Here is an 18946-nt window from a genome sequence, read left to right as displayed (position 1 = left end):
ATGATGTGTTTAATGACAACTCAGACTTTAGAATAGCGAATGGGGGGGATAAAGTTAAGACCTTTTTATTATGTGGTCATATGTCCCATGGAGAAAAATGGAATTTTAGTTTTTAGTTAGAAATCTGAATTGTCATTTCTGTCATTTGAAAAGAGGAATATTTAATGCAAGATAGATGTAAAGTCTGAGTTCAGTTAAAAAACACGTCTCATTTTTCCACCCTAAATACACAAATAATTCTGTTAATATAACTTATATTATAGATGAACAGCTCCTCTAGCCCTTTAGCATAAAATGTTGAAGAAATTAATATATTAATAAAACACATCAGTGCAGCCCAGCTGGAAAGCTGGAACGGCTTGAAAAGAATTAATTTAATTTGGCTCTAGGTTTTAGGTACTGGAGACTCGTGTAGGACTCGAACACGGGTAATGGGGACTCGACTCAGACACGGACTCAGGTAAAGAGGACTCAACTCCGATTTTTCTTTGGTGACTTGGACTCCAACACTAGGGACTCGGGACTCGACTCAGACTCAAGATTTGGTGACTCGACTACAACACTGATGTTAACACAGGTATTTCTAGCACTGCAGGTTTTGGGTCTTGTACCTTTATAACAGGGCTCTTACCATGGATGCCTGCCTGGAATTGAGCACCTCTTCTCCCCTTTTGCACACCAACTTAACAGTAATGTAACCATCAAATTCCACATACTCAGTCTTGACAATGATTCCCCTAGACTTTAAAGTCTGCTTTAAGGATGGACATGTGTTCATTTGTTCATGCTCACACTTTAAATTGTGTTTTTAAATACTGAGGTTTCAGTTCTAAGCTACATATAAATATGTTGGCTAAAGTTATTTTTTAATTATTAGCATATTAGATACCTGTGAAAATCCAATATTGTTTATTTCTTGCTCTGTTCCAGTTCTGGTGTGTGCCACTACACTCTGCTCTGCTCTGCTTGAATATGTGCCAGGTCAATTTTCGACGGAGGCCAAAATTCACTAGAGGAAGAACTTAAAAAACATTCAGTCACCTTCAAAATACAACATAATGTCGGAACTCCTGATTTATATCAGATCACTTTATCATCATTACGTCCCATGCTGTGGCTTGTGGCACAGGTCATCAGTCAGTCAGCGGGTCACAGGGGTAACAGGATGCAATGGACAAAGAAAAGTACATTTCTGAGGTGGAAAACCATTATTTTTTTTATGAAACAACACATCCTTGCTGGAAAACAAGCCTTTGTAGTGCTGACTCGTGGTAGAAGCAAAAAAAAAAATCCCAGAGTGAACCAAGACAGTTTATTTCTGATGGCCCCTCTCATAAGACCATTCATCTGAGACACAATATATATCTTAGAAAGGAAACACATGCTAAATCTTTTCAAGCTAAGCTAAAAAAAAATATATACTACATAGGTACATTTTATACATAGCTATGTAGCTCGTAGCTTTGCTTGCTAAAGCTCAGATTGCCAAAGCTAACTTAGCTACATTGGCTTAAGTAGTGACGTTAATTATGTAGCTAGAGTAGCTATTAAGGGTGGGAGAAAAAATCGATACAGCATAGTATCGCGATATTTTGTCTGGTGATATATCGTATCGTCTTGTCCACCAAGTATTGATTTTTTTTCAAATTAATTTCTAATGTGAACTGAAGTCTATGACAATGGAAAAATAAAATCTATTGTTTGGACAATTGTTTGTCCAGTGAGGTTGGCAGAGGTGATGGTCATAGAACAGGAGAAAGTTAGTACAACAAACATGGCAGCAGGGGGGGAAGGACATTATGAAGGCAAGCAGGGCACAAATGAGATGGACAAAAAACATAAAGTTTGTAAAAAATGCTGCATGAAAATAAAATACTGCAGAAATACGACAAACATGAGGGAAAGACTAATGCTAAATAAGCTAAACAGTTGAAAAAAAAAGTATAGATCACAATATATGGCAATATATGGTTTCATAATACTGTGTATTGTAAAATGTTTAAAATCGCAACAATATCCAAGTATACCCAAGTATTGTGATAATATCATATCATGGGGCCACTAGTGATTCCTACATCTAGTAGCTATGTCAGCTTTAGCTAAAATTAACGAAGCTAAAGCAAGCCACTGTTCAAATAAGTTCTTCTAAAACAGGTCTTTACACAATTAAATCCCGGATTAGACCCCTGACCTTTGACTTCGGTTTTATTCATGAAATGTTTTTTAGTCTGAAATGTCTGCAACATGATTATTTCATGAATACAACTGCCTGACTTTGTTTATGAATTAAGTTACAATTAAAAAACAAAATCTAAAACTGGAAATATGTTGTACAACCGAATTACTGCAATTCCTTTCCGAGATATAGGGTGTCTCAGATGAACAGTCTGTTAGAGTGGCCATCAGAAATGTACGGTCAGTAGTCAGACTCTTCTCAAGTGAACAGCAAATCACTACATTTTTAAAGAGGGAATGATTGAAGGATAGTAAAAATATAAAAATAATTTTACCCTTTAAAAAATTGAATAAAATTGAGAATATACCTGCACCTGTCCCGTACAGTATTTAATACTGTACCCCATATGTCAAATGAATCTTTATATCAAATACAAATGATAATATTTCCTGTTGAACTTGGTCTACTGGCATCAAACAAAAACTGAAAGAAAGATTAAAAATCACACTTTCCATACAAAGTGATTGCAATACACAATTTTGCTTTCTTCTCATGCTGTTGTGTGACAAAAATGATTTATAATAATTACAGAAGAAATGTATTGTCAGTAGCCAGAAACTTACCTTCTTTCTAATCATTTACATTGGTTACATACTGTTCAAGTCTGGTGATTACATGCTGGTTTGACATGATACAGTCCAAGTAAAACATTATCTCAATTTTCTTGACTGAAAAAACACCAAACCGCATTGCTCCAATGAGATTCTACACTCTCACTTGCTTGTTTGCATCATTGTAGAAGAGCATTATAGTAGTAGGCTTTGACAAGATCCATAGCCTGGCTAATGACAGCTGTATTACCACATTTGTTGGCCTTAATTTTTCAAAACATTAATACTTGTTTTAACTAAGTAGTAACTTCAATAGTTCTGCCAGCTAGTCAAGCACATACCTAGCTAAAATACTAGTAATATTTAAAAAAATGTAAATGACCATTGGTCAAGGTTGTGATTAATATTTAATCTTTCGAGTTTTCATGTAGAAAAAGCTGTTTCCTTTGTCCCTGTGTTCTGTAGTTTCTTAAAATGCAATTTTTCTAACAGTAATTGTAACATTATGTAACAGTAATTAAAAAACTACAGATACAGACTTTCAAATGCCACTACGCTAAACTAATTAAATTCAGATGAAAAAAGGGAGCCACTCAATGGGATTTGTGACATTAAAAAGGTATTTACTGCTGTATAGCTACTCTTTCCAATGAGTCTATATGGTCAAAATGTTTCTGGGGCCAGGTTGCATCATATGTTGAACGGGAACAGAGCAATGTGTTGGAAAGCCACTTTGCTAAATTTCTCCACATCCCACATTTTCCACTCCTGCTGAAAGTACCACACAAACGTCAGTGTCAATTACACCTGACATGATTTACAGATGGCTTTGACTATTTACCTTCCAAGTTCATTCCGGCTTGAAGACATTTCCTGAAGCGGCAGGCAGGACAGTTCTTCCTCCGGATCTTATCAATGATGCAGTCATTTCTCCCTGCACACAGGTAGTTGTGCTGACCTGGAAAGAGGAGAGGAAGGAGAAGGATTAGACTAAGTAGTGTGTATTATGACCACAATAACCACCTGTTGATTCTATGGTAAGCCTGACAAGCCCGTGGCATCCCAGTGGTGTTTACAGCTTCACTTCCTTAAGTCTGTACTTAGAACACTCAGCATAATCAGCGATTGTTTACAGATCTATTTCAGACAAATAATTAGTCACAGTCAGCATTAAGGGGGCAGACGTAGTCCAGATGGATAACCTCAACAACCATTTGAGCAATGCAAAAGCAATCTTTAAAGCGTAATAAAGGTGCATTCATAACATAACATCAGTGTTACAGACAAAACTCTTGTTTTATTTTCATGTTTTCACATCAGGATTTGATGCTGTCACACAGGGTCTACTATCAACTTTTGGTTCTTCTACAAATGGCTGGTAAGCCTGCCAAAATACTTTTTCACCTGCCATAGACTTAGATACAATGTCATTCAAGAGTTGAATACATTTCAGTCAGACAACAGTTAAAATGTCTTTTGCAGCAGCTACAGGTGCTGGGGTTGAAAGCAAGAGTGCAGTACTGAAGAAGGGAAAAGCTGGCAATGGAAAAGCAGAGGGAGAGACTGTAAATCTTGCAGCTTAAATAGACCGCCAACAGAGAGGATATTTGTCAAGTGATTGTATAATGACACATCAGGTGCTGAAATCAGCACAGCTTGAATTTTCTGCTTGAGCTAGCTCACAGGCACAGCTCCACTCGAACTGTATTTATAGTGGCAATAAATGTTGAGAACTTTGTTCTAAGCTCATGGGCTTTTAGTTTTGATACATGTGTTGTGTTTTTGTCAAGATAAATGGCACCTTTGATCGGTAACTTTGCTGTATAAGATTACCACTGCAACACATAGTAGTCTGTTAAGTGAACTGGTTTAAGGATCAAAACCACAGGCAGCACATAAAGTAGGTAAAGTCAGCACTTCAGTTAGAGGCTGCAACAAGTGATGCAAACATTAATGCACAGTTACCAATTTAGCTGTTCCTAGGGGCCAAAATTACATCAACAATCAGGGTGAGGGCTGACAAATCCACAAACATTTTGAAGATGTTACTGTTGCTTTGATTGCCATTAACCTTTTGAAGTCCACTTGCTATTATTGACATTTTGTCAAAACTTTTCTTTTGACAGTTTTTTTTTTGGTCCACTAAGCAATGCCCAAGTTTGAAATAATTTTTAAACTTACGCATACAGAAGACAGTATGGCATTCTTTGCATTTTAAGACTGTCAGGGATTCTCAAGCTGTGAAATTTAAACATACAAAGAATTTAAAATAAGCAAAACCAAAGTAAATGCAGAAAAATACAACTGGTGTTTCCCCAATTTTTACTGTCCCATTTTACAATATTTTGTGAACACAATTACAAGGGGAAATAAAATGCACATATTGCATATTTACAGAGGGAATGACTGAAGGATAGTAAAAATATAAGATTTATTTCCCTTTAAAAAATGAAATAAAGTTGAGAATATACCTGCACCTGTCCTGTACAGTATGGAATCCTGTGCCCCATAAGTAAAATTAATCTTTATATCAAATACAAATGATTATATTTCCTGTTGTACTCGGTCTAATAGTATCAAACAAAAACTGAAGGGAGATTAAAAATCACACTTTCCACACAAAGTGATTGCAATACACAATTTTGCTTTTTTTTTTCTCATGCTATTGTGTGACAAAAATGATTTATAATAATCACAGAAGTGGAGTTTGTATAGTAATCAGGGCTGTCAAATTTTAATTGCGATTAATCTTAGAATTTATGAAGCCTAGCAATAGTTCATGTAGGACATGGTAGTCATGCGCCCAGCTATGATCAGCTGATGGCAAGCTGATCCTAATTATCGCCTCCCAGCTCTTCCTCTTAACACAGCGGTGCATTTGAATATGATGTACTTCTCACTAATCCCTGCTTGCATTAATTCTGATGCTACTGGCAAAACCTGACCCTCTCCACCCCAGCCTCCTCCTTTATAGCATAAAGCTAGTTGCACTCTCATTCAAATTCATGCTACTATGAATTAATTGCTTTTGAACTAATTTTACTGTATTCAATCACCATTATCATAAATGTATTTCTCTATGTGGCGGTTTCTAGCTATGTGCTCCCTGGAAAGACAAATCATAATGTCTGACTAATCCAGGGAGCATCAAGAGCAAAGCCTTCGCTGCCAAGTATGACTGCATATCCATTTTGTAATAAAATAGTTTAATGCATGAGGAGGGTGTTCTTGTCTGAACTATAGTTTATCAAAATTTATCGCCTTTTTGTTTTCAAATGTGGAAATTCCACTATTTTGCATTTAAAGCTATTTTTGTTTCATCTTGGATTTTTCTTTTGTCCTAAACTTTCAGTTTACAAGTCAACTAGCAACTTTTTATTCTGAAAGAAAATAAGGAACTCCTGGCAGATTTAAGATCATAACATTAACTCAGGCTTAACCTAAGTGTACTGAACAGGACAATAAAGCATGCAATTAATTGAAAAAAAAGTAAAACAATTATTAAGGACCTAATTAATCTGAATTAATGCAGAAATCTCTAGTAGTAATTCAAAATTTACGAATCATTTAGTTCATACAAGAAAAAAGTGTAACAAAATCAGAAAGATGCAGATGCTGATGGTTTTTAAAATAGGTAGAACAGGCAAACTTCGTCATGGTTGCATTATTTCACTATTTGTATAAAACTAATGCAAATATAATTGTGTTAAAATGGTGAAATAGAGGTCCTGATAACCGGCATTTACAGGCTGGGCCTGTCCCACAGGTCACCACTTGGGATCCCTGCAATAATGCATATAATCCTTCATTTAATTCTGACACAGAACCTTCTACACGACTGGGGAATATTTAGTAATGGTAGTGCAAAAATAATTAGAAATTATTGATTTCAACTTTTAAGTTTTACTGTTTAGGGTACAATTCTTATTTTGTATGCAACATAGCATATCATCTATTTGATATAACTACTTTTCATTCAATAAATGTCTTGATACTTCATCCCCCAGTGCTGAAAGATTAACTTATTTATCTGCTGCTCTGATAAAGCGTTAGTTGCTCTCATTGCTCTCGTCTCTGATACTCCTTTTAAAAGCTTCTTGGTTATGCTATAATAAAGCTAATAGTTTAACAGTCCCTCTCCTGTTAGATTTGTTGGGCTACTCCTACACCTCTCACAAGGACAGTGAGGTTATTCATCTAGTTTATTTGGCAAAATAGTGGCAAGGATAAGGGATTTGATACACTACAGATAATGAGTCAAAAGCTCCCCGTGGTTGATCAGCTCCTGTTAGCTGTTGGGGGACAACCTGGCTAAAAGCGGGGACAAAAAAAGGGGAATGTATTCAGGCACCTATTCAGGCAACTGGTGCCTGATCTCATTAATTTTAATATCCTCGTTGTTTTTTTACCCACATTTGGTGACTGGTGGGTTTTAACTTCGGGACCCTGCTGTCATTTTGTCTGGCAGAGCATGAGGTGTGTCACATGAGTGTGATCTCCCCAGTAACAACTCAATCTTTTGTGCTTAATTGAAACATTATTAGTCGAATGGACAAAATTAACGGGGGGGGGTATCTCTATGATGGAAAGCATGTCTTTATTTTAGTTTCATGATGACAGCTGCTCTGTGAAATATAACTGCTATGGTGAACTTGAATCATCTCTGACGTGTTTGATGAGTCACTGATACAACAAAGACCTTCCCACGGCTGCAGAGCTCATTTTGTACAGGGCAAAGGAGACTGTGGGCAGTATTGAATGTTAAATGTTTTCAGTCTGTGAATTTCTTTCTTTCTTTACAGAAGTCGCAGCTGGGAAAAAGACTAAAAGACTGAAGCATTCATGTGAGAGACTCACATGTAAATCAAACATGATTATTTTGTTGCACATCACACTGAAATAAAACATCATCTCCAACCACCCACAGGTTTTACAGATGGCTTCATGGCTTTTTTAAGGTCAGCCGGCAATAAATTACAGATGCAGAAGACTGAATATCATATCCCTCCTGTACTAGCATTGAGCTGTTTCTCTTATTAGGACTGGAAATTAGTTTTTTTAACAGACATAAAGAAGACAAACATTATTTAAACCAACAGTTATTGCCTAATGACCAAAAGTGACTTCAGTGGTGGACGATACAAAAAATGTGCCAATTTTATTCAACTTATACTTAACAGTTAAAATCAAATATGTGAATGAAACAACAGCTTTACAGAAAGGATGCATGGTTTTTTTTTTGCCAATAACCAATATGCAAATATTTCTCATTTTGGCCAGCACTGATATCAACACTAATATACACAACTTTATATTGGTAAAACAGTATTTTCTGTGCTAAAATGAACCTCTTACCGAACTCAGTTCTTGTAGTCAAACAGCAGGTTTGCATTGTGGTTTGCTGAGACAATCCTGACTTGGGATGACAAAATAAGAACACATTCTTGAAACTAGCTGTAGTTCAGAAGACTGCAGTCCTAAGGACACTCTTTAAGTTTAAGCAAAAAGGTGGGTCCATCCATGCTGCTCAAACTGCACAAACTTAATAATAGATTTTGCCAGCATATATGTTGTAAATATTGGCAGAAATGTTCACATCTGTCATACCAGTAAGTGGGTTTTTAAGCTAATACCTGCTGATATTGGTATTATGTGGATCATTTTGTGCATGCCATGGTGCTTTACTAAGAGTAACCTGGCAAAGTATTTGAAATAATACAAAACGCTACATTATTCTAAAGTGTCATAAGCTAGCTCTAGTTATACTCAGAACTCCGGTCCTTCACAATGTTACAATGTTATTTAGCAGACGCTTTTATCCAAAGCGATACATCTTATAGGTAGACAGGTGTTTCAGGAGTTAAGGACCTTGCCCAAGGGCCCAAAACAGACATTGATTATGCACTGACTGGGATCCAAACCATCAAACTCCCTCTGACTTGGTTCGCTCCCTGATAAGTTTAATTTTTCTGTTTTTTAAATAGTATTTACATCTTTTCTTATTTTCAGGAATAACACATAATTGCTGAATTGCAAACAATTGGCACAGAAATAAACTGTTTCAGCCCCTTGTGTGTACTGGGCAGATGTTTACTGAGTTTACTGGAACCCTGATTCCTCCATAGCATACCGTATTCCTGATCAATCAATGCAGATTAAAGAGCAGAAGAAAAGTCATGCATGTCAGTTACTCACAGTTTAAATCATTTATTAAAAAAAAAAACTTAGATAAAATCTGTTTTGGCCAATAAAAACTAAACTTGTTTCATCCATCTTGGACATTCTTCATCAAGAGAATACAGTTAATATCCCCTTAAAATAATACAATACTGTGGGGATGTTCTAAAACATTAAGTTTGAGGGTTTGGAGCCTAGGTGAAATTAATATAAAGTGCTTAATAAATTTATTAGACCACCCTAACCCTAACCAAAGGTAAGGTTTATGCCACAGCTGCCCTAAATTAACAGCATTGGTAATTACCAAAATCATTTTCTATGTTTCTGCAATGGTTAATACACCAATATGTAGAAGCTCTTTCACCCAAATTATATTTTTAATGCTAAAATATAATTATTATTGTTATCCATGAATTTTCAAATTTACTGATTTACAAAAAAACTGAAAAAATAGTAAAGCACATTATTATTTCTTGATTAATATGTCAAGTTACAGTCATTTACCTGCATTCCTGAACAGAAAAATTAGTTTTAGTGGTTGAATGTTATGCTTGATTAATTTCTGACTTCTCAGAGAAGTCCAGTGAGCCGGCTCAAATTTGGGTGAATTCAGTTTGAAATCCCTCATTCCTGTTCAAAATGGTAAAATGTGGAGAGCTTACTGAAAATGAAAGAGTCCGCATTAAAGCACTTCATGATGCTGGATGGTCTTAGAGACAAATATGACAGGTGGTCTAATAAATTTGTTAAGCACTGTATGTAAGTTTTCAAGCACCAAAAACAGATTAAGAGTATTAGAGTGAGAAAGGCCAAAGCAGAGACAGGCAGAATAAAAAAAATGATTCCTGTACATTTAGTCTCTTCATGTGTTTGAATTCTTATACAGACAGCAATACAGATAATATTTCATAAACCAGTGCCTTGACTAATAACCTTTGGCACCTAAAACATAGTTACTGATCTTTGAAATATCATGTGTTTGATGCTGCTTTTTGAACTAAAGGGCATTCAATAATTCTGCTGCTGGCAATATATAAGCGAATGTCAGAACAACATTGCACAGAGAGTAATTTCTTTTCCTGTTTATAATATATCCCAGAGGCGTATACTACGGTATTTCTGTACGTCAAAAGCTTTCTTTGTATTCAGTAAACTAATTATATACATCCCTATAATGTTGTCAAACCAGGCTTGAACACTATGTTCAGTTATGTTTCCACCAATGAGTTCAATTAAATGTCTTGTGATTCTTATGACCAAGCAGAGAAATAAAGAAAACAACTCATAAAAAGTTGACTGGTTGTGTTTTATTTATAGACTGGCATTCTCCACTGTTTGCATCTGTTTGGTTTTGGTAAACCAAACTTCTGAGAATATTTCTTGCTATCTAACACCTGTCGCAAGAGCATGCACCAAAGCAACAAATCCCAAAAGAATAAATCCACTTCATCCTTAGTGTAGAAAACAATATATGCTCATTCTTTCTCAGGGCCATTAATATGAGTAAATGCTGGTGGTATAGTGCAGGGTACATGCAGGTATACGAAGTACACAGACCTCTTTTTCAGCCTCCCTCAAGTATACTTCTAAATCCCCGCTCATAGGATGGCAAGTACGAGTAGTGTGCTGCTTAGTGACGTACAGTCCTACATTGTTAGGAAACTTTTCCATATTCCTCAACAACACAGCCAAGGACTATGGGAAAGTTTCCCAATTTTTGTTCCAGTTAACTGAAAGGATTTTTCCGCTTTACTTTTAGCTATTTTGTTACTTTTAGTGAACTATGACAACTGTGATACTAACATCTTGAGGCACTGCTACACCACTGTCTAACACGATCATGGTTAAGTCCTGGGGCAGAGCCAGATTTGTTTGATAGTCTAAACTTATGGTTATGCCACAATGTCAGTCTAAAGCAATGTACATCTGAGACAAGTGTTCATGGGGTTAGAGATCCACACTGGATACTGATTGTGCCCTGACCAAGATTTGAACCCCTGACCTCCAATATTTAAGTCAGCAATGAGAATCATTGAGGTGTCCAGCTTTTGCTTCCCCATCAGGCAGTTATGTCTACTATACTTAAGCAACCTTCAGTACGAATGAAGATTTAAACCTCCAACAAATCTATTCATCATTTTAGGAAAACATGATGCCGTTTCATCTTTAAACAGTCTTCTTTACAGCTGACATTTATTTTACTGATATTTTTCTCAAATTCTCAAACTGATATTTTTCTTGCCATTCTAAAACCATAATACACTGCACTGAAGATCACCTATTTACACTTCTTAGAAAAGGAAAGAAACCATCTGAAATTTTATCATTTTAATTAACTAAACAAGGACAAGGTGTGAATTTTGGCTGCCAAAAAATTTAAAATTCTAATTTTGATTAATCTCATGATTTCTGTAGTTAATTGTGTTTAATCCGTCCTTTTAATTACAGTTTAAAATTCCACTATTTTGCATTTAACATGTTTTTTGTGTCGTTTTGGATTTTTGTATGTCTTAGGGTAAGAGTAATTGACTTCCTGTTGGAATACAAACCTACTTTGACAGGTAGATTGAAGATTATGACATGAACTTAACCATGGAAGAAGGAACTTGTTATGGAAAAGGAAATAAGGGAAGGTAAAATGTAAATGTTTGATGGCCCAAGGTTTAGATGTCTTCTGACTTGTCCACCAGTGTTAATTTCGTAGACTAAAACTATAACTAAAATTATATTTGTCAACAGCCTTTTTTTTCCATGACAAAAACTAGACAAAAACTAACAAAAGTAGATCTGTGATGACTAAAACTGACAAAAACTAAGTTTAGTTTTTGTCAAAATGAGTAAAACTAGACTAAAATGTAATGTAGTTTTCAACGGACGTTGAAAATCTGTGATATTTCTCCACTGTGGGTAAATCTGTCAAAATGCAATGCATCTGTATCTATTCTGCCTCTCAGCTGTAAAAAACAGGGCCCCCAGGTTTGGCAGGGTGCAGAGAACACAGTACCATGATTTATTACCAGATTTGGGCAAGAAAATAAATGCTTGGACTAAAATGCAAGGAATTTTTATAGAATAAAACTAGACTAAAATGTTTTGAGTTTTCATCGACTAAAACTAGACTAAAACTATAAAGGGTAGAAATGACTAAAATGTGACTAAAACTAAAATGCATTTTATTTAAAGACTAAAACTTAAACTAAAACTAATCATAGCTGCTAAAATTAACACTGTTGTCCACTTAGCTGTCTGTGAGTTTTTTAAATGAAATGAGACATAAATAGTAGTGTTGGACCTATTTTACATCACTGTGGTAACCGTATCCTAAACAGCTCATTTCTAAAATCAAAGACTATCACTGTTGAAAATAAGATGTTTCAAGACTTTTCATGGCCTTTAATTTAAAATAACAAGTTTAAGAATTTCTCATCTAAAAAAAGCATTCTATATACTATATAAACCCCACTAAAATGGTTTTCCTTTAACCAAACTTATCATCTGTTTTATCTATGTATTATAGGATATCTTCATACAGTTTTAAGTTTTATGTATTATTACAATGCTGTCTATTGGTGTCAACACAGATATAAAAAGTCAATGTTTCATACCCACACACATACAGGTATTTATTAATTATAACTGTTGTTGTTACTCGATGTTTATTCTTAAATATGTTTATTCTTAATTTTACTTTGTGGATAGAAGTGATGTTTTTCTTTGATTTTCTGGTGTTTTATTATTATCATCTTTATGTCCACTGAGGCTTCAAATGAGCAATCTTGAGTTTGATCCCTTTATGAACTGGATTGTGTCTTTGTTTGTTATAATATGCCTATTTTTTGTTTTAAATTGGTCCAGTTTCCCTCTGAATACCTAAATGTGAGTGACTCTGAGGCCTAATTCAGCAGCCTGCCTGTACTATGTCACCAGTAAACAGTGGTTCTGGGACATTCAGTTAATGATTAACTCAGCTGATAGACATTTCACATCAGCAGTGCCCTACATCCATTTTTGCTGAAGTCTTAAAAATCTCATAATCAGAATGAAGTCATCACCTTATTATAGATGTATTATTCTATAGTTATGCGTAACTATTTAAAAATTTGTAAGTCATGGCCCAGCAGTCATGCTCAACTAAGTACAAATTTTATCTGCAGGGTTGCTGGTGCGATGGCAAGATAACAGCCTGAGCGCTGGCAGTTGCAGCCATTGCTGATATCACAGGAAGTCATTGCAAATGCTGTAAACAGCCATATGGAGTGTCAAAAGCGCCAGCTGAAGCCCACTGATATCCTTTCTCTCTTATCTTGCCCTGATCAGCTCACAGAGTCCTGCATCAATTCAGCTAGGTGACACCACTTGCTGGGTTTATGGCTAGCTCTAGCATGTAGGGCTGCAGCTAATGAGTGCTGCACAGTGGGCTTGTTGTTAACACTGTCAGCTCACTGCAAAGAGGTCCAGAGTTATTTAACCTAACCACTCACATGTGGGAAAGCAGCAGACAAGTCCACTTGAAAGCCTGGGGATCGGAAACCATGCAGTGATCCTTTTGGAGTTTTATTTATCCAAATTAATTGCACAATTAATTAACATGAACAAAAACTCACCCTATTTGGTGTCTGTTTCAGGCCTGACATAGGAAAAACTGCTCAAGTGTCACCATTATATTTTATTTCATCCCTCAGTGCTTCAAGTTTAAAACAACAAAACTTCAATCTGATATGATGTGTCAATCATTAAAATCTTTCTTTCATATGTATACAGTAGATTAAAATCAAATCATGCATGAAATTCAGTAAGTGGAACAATTCAAGCACTTTTCTGAAATATTTCTAAATGAACTAATCCTGAAACTGTGACTGCTTGAGCAGTTTAAGAAGTTTTGATTTTACTTAAAGTGACAATGAAGCTCTGACTAAGGCTGGGCTTTTAATCAAAATTTAGATCAAATCTTAGTATGTCCAACAATTTTGTAATTGAAGAAGGTGAACAATTCTTTAACATGAAATGTGTGTCAAAATACCAGTTTATTTTTTCTTCTTTTTTTTGCAGTACAGATGTTATTTTATATGTTTTTTAATCAAAATGAGAATGACATAAAATGATCATGCCCTGCAGTACAATTATTCACATCCACATTGCAAAATGAGTCAAATAATTGCAATAACTTTAATCTGTCTGATATAGTGTTGGTTATAAAATGATTTTTTATAGGTGATATCAAAGAAGTGGTCTTTATATTACCATGTAACTTTGCCTGTTAAGATGTTTTTGATTGAAATAGCTTTTGATTTCAGTAAATATGACCTCCTAATGCTGCAAATTCAACAAATGACAATTTTCAGTTCTTTAAAACCAAAAAAATGTTTTAAAACTCTGTCATGCTTAATAATGTGAAAAATTGCATTTTGAGTTTAAAAATAATAATAATAATAACAGTTATCATTATGAAGTTTGTTCAAAAACATTTGAATTATGCTCTAAAGGCTGATGACTTGAAAAATACTCTGACTGTCATTTGCCTAAATATTTTGGAAAATAAGAGAAAAATGTCATTTGCTTAATAATGTGAAAAGTGGTGTAGATTTAGGAACTGCAAACCTGTGGCATGGTGAGCTCTTTAAACCTCTGTTATAGACATCTTAAAATGAAAAAGAGTCAATGGCATGACATGCATATTTCTGTGTTAAGATCTATTATTTCCTTTTGAAAATACTAATCAGTTCATGGCACATTTCAGTTTGCTCTAAAAACATAATGTGTTTGAATGCAGTTTCAGCATTTGAACAAAATAATCAATCCGATATTTTATGCATCTCAAACCCTAAAAATGTCAGGTGGTATAACCATCCAAGTAAATTAAATATTAATTAACTATTAAATGGAGTTATTACTGCAGGAAACTCAAGTTAGAATGTTATGGCACGATTTTATGGTTGAAATTATTTAATCAAATTAATGTTATCCAAATCTATCAATATAAATTTAGTAAGATCATCAACAAACTTTTATCCCAGAATTAGCAAGTTCTTAAATGTCAGGGTGGTGCAGCTGTAATCATGTGTATTTTATTTGTACATTAAGTGGAGAAAAAAAACCCAGATTGTTGTTGCATAACTTATCATATATTTGACTCCAGATGACACACTGGTTCAGATCCTTTTCAAGAAAAGATAAAAACACTTCTATTCAGTCACAGATGGGTGAGTACATTTTCAACATCAAGTAGTACAACCAATGTAAAACTGCTAAAGATGTATTTCACCATCAAACCTTTGATTTTATTTAAATATGTGTCCACTTCCTAACAAGAACAAAAATAACAACATACATATAAGTATCACCTGTCTGATTTAAAATTAGTTGCAAATGTCAGGTGGTGAAACCAGTGTTACAGGTGATGAAACTGCATAAAGTGTCAATATATGAAAATAATATTATTTAATGTTCTAAAAATATCAATTTAACTGCAAATTATGTAAAAGAGGCATCAGATATATATAAAAAAGATTCATTACAGTTTTGCTTAGGAGAGTGGGTACACTTTCCATGTCAGGTGATACAACCCATGTAAAATAGCAACATTTTATCTTACCACAAAATTCTCAATTGTATTCTAAAAAATTGCATCCACTTTCTAGCAAAAAATTAAAAAACAAAAGTAATGTGTCAAAGTGTGTGCGAATGTGTGTGCATGCCACTGTGCCATGCTATCTCGCTTTCACATAAAGGTGAATGTGGATTGACATAATGGGACCCGTAGTATCACGACATCAGGATATCAGGATGAATGTATGAATGCCAGTACATGCCTAATGTCAGTGTAAGAGCCACAACTTGAAAGTTAGTTTATTAAACTTTTATTGTTCTTATATCTATCTGGAATTGCAGTTGTATGAATAAGAATAAATATGGATGTTTGGATTGTAAGTTTCATATAGACTGAATGACATTACATGCGCTAATGTTGAGCAGAGTGTGTGAGAGAGAGAGCTGCTCAAGGTAGGGTACGCATAGTCTTTCTACTGTGTCATGAAGTCATTTTTGATTTGTGTCAGCAAACCTGTTCAAACTGGATTATATCTCCTGCTACTCATGTCAGACTGAAGTCTGCATACAACTCTCTTTAGTGGAAAATGTTGATGTTCAGAAGGCATGCTACTAGAATCAGTCAAAAAGTCTGATGTCTAGTGACAGTCTGAATTTCTTAAGACAAAACAGTAGTGGAGCCTTATTACAGTGCCATTAAAAAAGTTCAGTGATTGCCCCGCTAAACAAGGATTAGTGAGTTTATTTTACCAGTTTTTTTCTATGAAAATACCCAGAGGGTTATTTGAAAAATGCATGAAAACAGGGGTGAAAAACAGCTTTTGTCAGATTATAAAAAATGTAAGTTGGAAAGATGACCTTTCAGAATGAGAAAAACACTAGAGCTCTTTCATAGGATGAATAAAAAATAAAAATAAACACATCCTGCATTGTTAGCATTTTAACTGTGATGGTATGAGATAATCATGTCAGTACAATAAAAATGATTAATGCGTGTTGCTCATGCAAATTACTGCAAAGACTGAAACCTTCATGGTAGGCCTGTGCGATATATTGGTTTTATTGATTAATTTGAATTTTTTTGTATAGGATAAATTAAAAAATAAAAATCTAGATTTTCCGATATTCCTCCGCGCTCGTCTTTCTCTCCAGCTGGGGCTCCCGTAGTTTACACGCTCCCTCTCCTTCGCCACAGAGACGCACACACAACAGCACGGCTGCCGGTGCAAATCCTGAATTTCGTCCCATAAGAACTGTATATTTTTGTCGGCTGTTTGGACCTGGTTCAGGTTGGCAGTGTCGGACCATGAACAAACCTCAACATGCTGCATTATTTGTTTAAAAGCTGTGGCAACTTAAGGAAGCAGCATGGCAAACGTGTGTCAACATCTCAATCAAAGACATGCAGCCGAGTGTCTCACTATGGAATTGACAGGACCACTTCATCCATCAAACACACACTTAAAGCAGTCAACAGCACTGAAATCTAGTGGTTGGCACTGGGCAGTAAACCAGTATCAATACTGTCAATTTTAAAAATTCTGCCACAGAATGGACTTGTGCATCGCTGCCATTACCAGTTTTTCAATGGGTGCATTCAGCTGTAGAGCCCACGCTAGGCATGACGTAGCCCCTAGCTAGCAAAGAGATGGGAAATGACTTTTTCTGAGTCCAGTCAGCTCAGCTTTGCAGTGATTCCACTTAAACAACAGTTTGAAATGTGTTTAAACTTCTGACTCACTCAGTAAGTCCATGTTCAGTCCTAGAAGCAAGCCGTGGCATTAAACGAGACAGAAATGTATGGAGAGATGCATCTGTAAACGCTGCACTTTGCAGAAAGTCGCCGGTGCCGCTGCAACAACTTGGTAGAACGATGAATGATAAAAACGCTACTTCCGACAATTCCTTCACAATAAAAGTTTGTAGCTGTTGATATTTATTAAGGGCTTTTATTGTGAACGCCCCCAATGGGAAATAAGGTGTAGTCAATTGCAGCTTGACTCACCCCAGCATTACAGAAGTGAAACCAAAATCTATAGGAGCAGTAACACAATATTGAACATACAGAAATTAAAAACAAAAACAAAAAAAACATTCATTTTCATGATATGCTCAGACATGGATTCCGCATGCCATCACAGGTTTCTGCAAATAACTCCAGCCTCTCTGTACTGATGTAAACTCTCCTTGCAGTAAAAAGGTGCATGTTTGAGACTAAATTACAGCTTGCTCATACCAAAGAGGAAAATTCAGTTGGTATTTGTCACATTTAATTCATGAAAAAAATAAAAACATGCTTTTACTTTTTTTGGTCACTTGTGTGTGTTTTTAAACAAGGATAAGAAAAAAATAGTTTAAAATCATAAATCAATTTTTTAAAAGAAAATCTGGGATTAGATTTTTAGGCCACATCGCCCAGGCCTACTTCATGAAATAAACTGCTCTTTCCGGTATGGTTTATAAAATCCTAAAAGTAGATAGTTACAATATTATTTGTATTTTGATTCTTTGTATTTTACTTTATGATGTAATCCAGTAACTGTGATGTAGATTTGCCTTTTTTGTCATGTTATCATTTGCTGTTATTTTTATTTCTATGCATGGAGGAAAATCTCACAACCCTACAATGCTGCAAACTATGACCAGGTTTGAGCCAAGAAATGAATTAGGAAATCAAATCATAAAAAGTTAGAGTGTTTTATCCCTTTTAACAGGGGCATTATGTAACTGATTGACTGCTATTCATATTTGAGGTAAGGGTTCACTGATATCAGACCAGCAGGAAGTTTTTAAAGGGTTAAAAAAGTGGGATGTGGTCTGAGAACATGCTATCAGCTGAGACAGTGAAACGTAGACCAAATTAAAGAGTAGCAGCACAAGGATAAAAAAAAAAAAAAGAAAAAGAAAAGCTGAGAGATGATTTGTGACATCAGACCTCTGAAAAGTGGGTCAAGTGCAAAAGAGAAAAGGACCAATTAGAGACAGGGTGTGATTGCAATTGTCGGATTCACCTCCTGTGAGGTGGCTACAGTGACACATTCCAGGCAGACATTATAAGTCAATGACAGGCATTTAACGCTAACACTAAATTACCAAATCAGAACATTTGCATGCATTAACACAGAGTTGGCAGGAAAGGCTTGGTAGATTGGTCATATAAAGTATCAGTGCTGAAGGAATACAAGCACATGGGGAAATCAGAAGTGACAGCTCTACCATCATCATTGTAAGTCATCAGTTTGATTATCATTATTGTCAATGTTGAAAGTGCGTTTATTTACCATCTGTGTTTTGTCGTGCTCTCCATCCTTCACCACAGAGACAACGACCGGAGAATGGAGTGTGAGGGGGAGAGAAACAAAAATAACACATATGACTTTTTCAGTGCTTCTGCAGGCATCCTTTTTCAAATAAAAGCCATGTTAAGTGCATGGTA

General features: G+C 35.4%; 1 protein-coding gene across 2 annotated transcripts in view; it reads right to left on the bottom strand.

The window, feature by feature from the left end:
• LOC121518770 (glucocorticoid receptor-like) overlaps positions 1–18946 on the bottom strand; it is a 109893-nt gene that overhangs the window by 23720 nt on the left and 67227 nt on the right. The window contains exons 4-5 of one of the 2 annotated variants that reach the window (XM_041801356.1): positions 18792–18818; positions 3629–3745 (exon numbers count right to left, since the gene is read on the bottom strand). In XM_041801356.1, the coding sequence (XP_041657290.1) occupies positions 3629–3745; positions 18792–18818 (144 nt within the window). The remainder of the gene's footprint in view (positions 1–3628; positions 3746–18791; positions 18819–18946) is intronic. The other variant, XM_041801357.1, reaches the window with a different exon arrangement.

The sequence above is a fragment of the Cheilinus undulatus genome, linkage group 12, assembly GCF_018320785.1.
Source record: "Cheilinus undulatus linkage group 12, ASM1832078v1, whole genome shotgun sequence".
NCBI lineage: Eukaryota > Metazoa > Chordata > Actinopteri > Labriformes > Labridae > Cheilinus > Cheilinus undulatus.
Note: the sequence above shows the minus strand (reverse complement) of the source record. Positions and strands in the feature narration are given on the sequence as shown.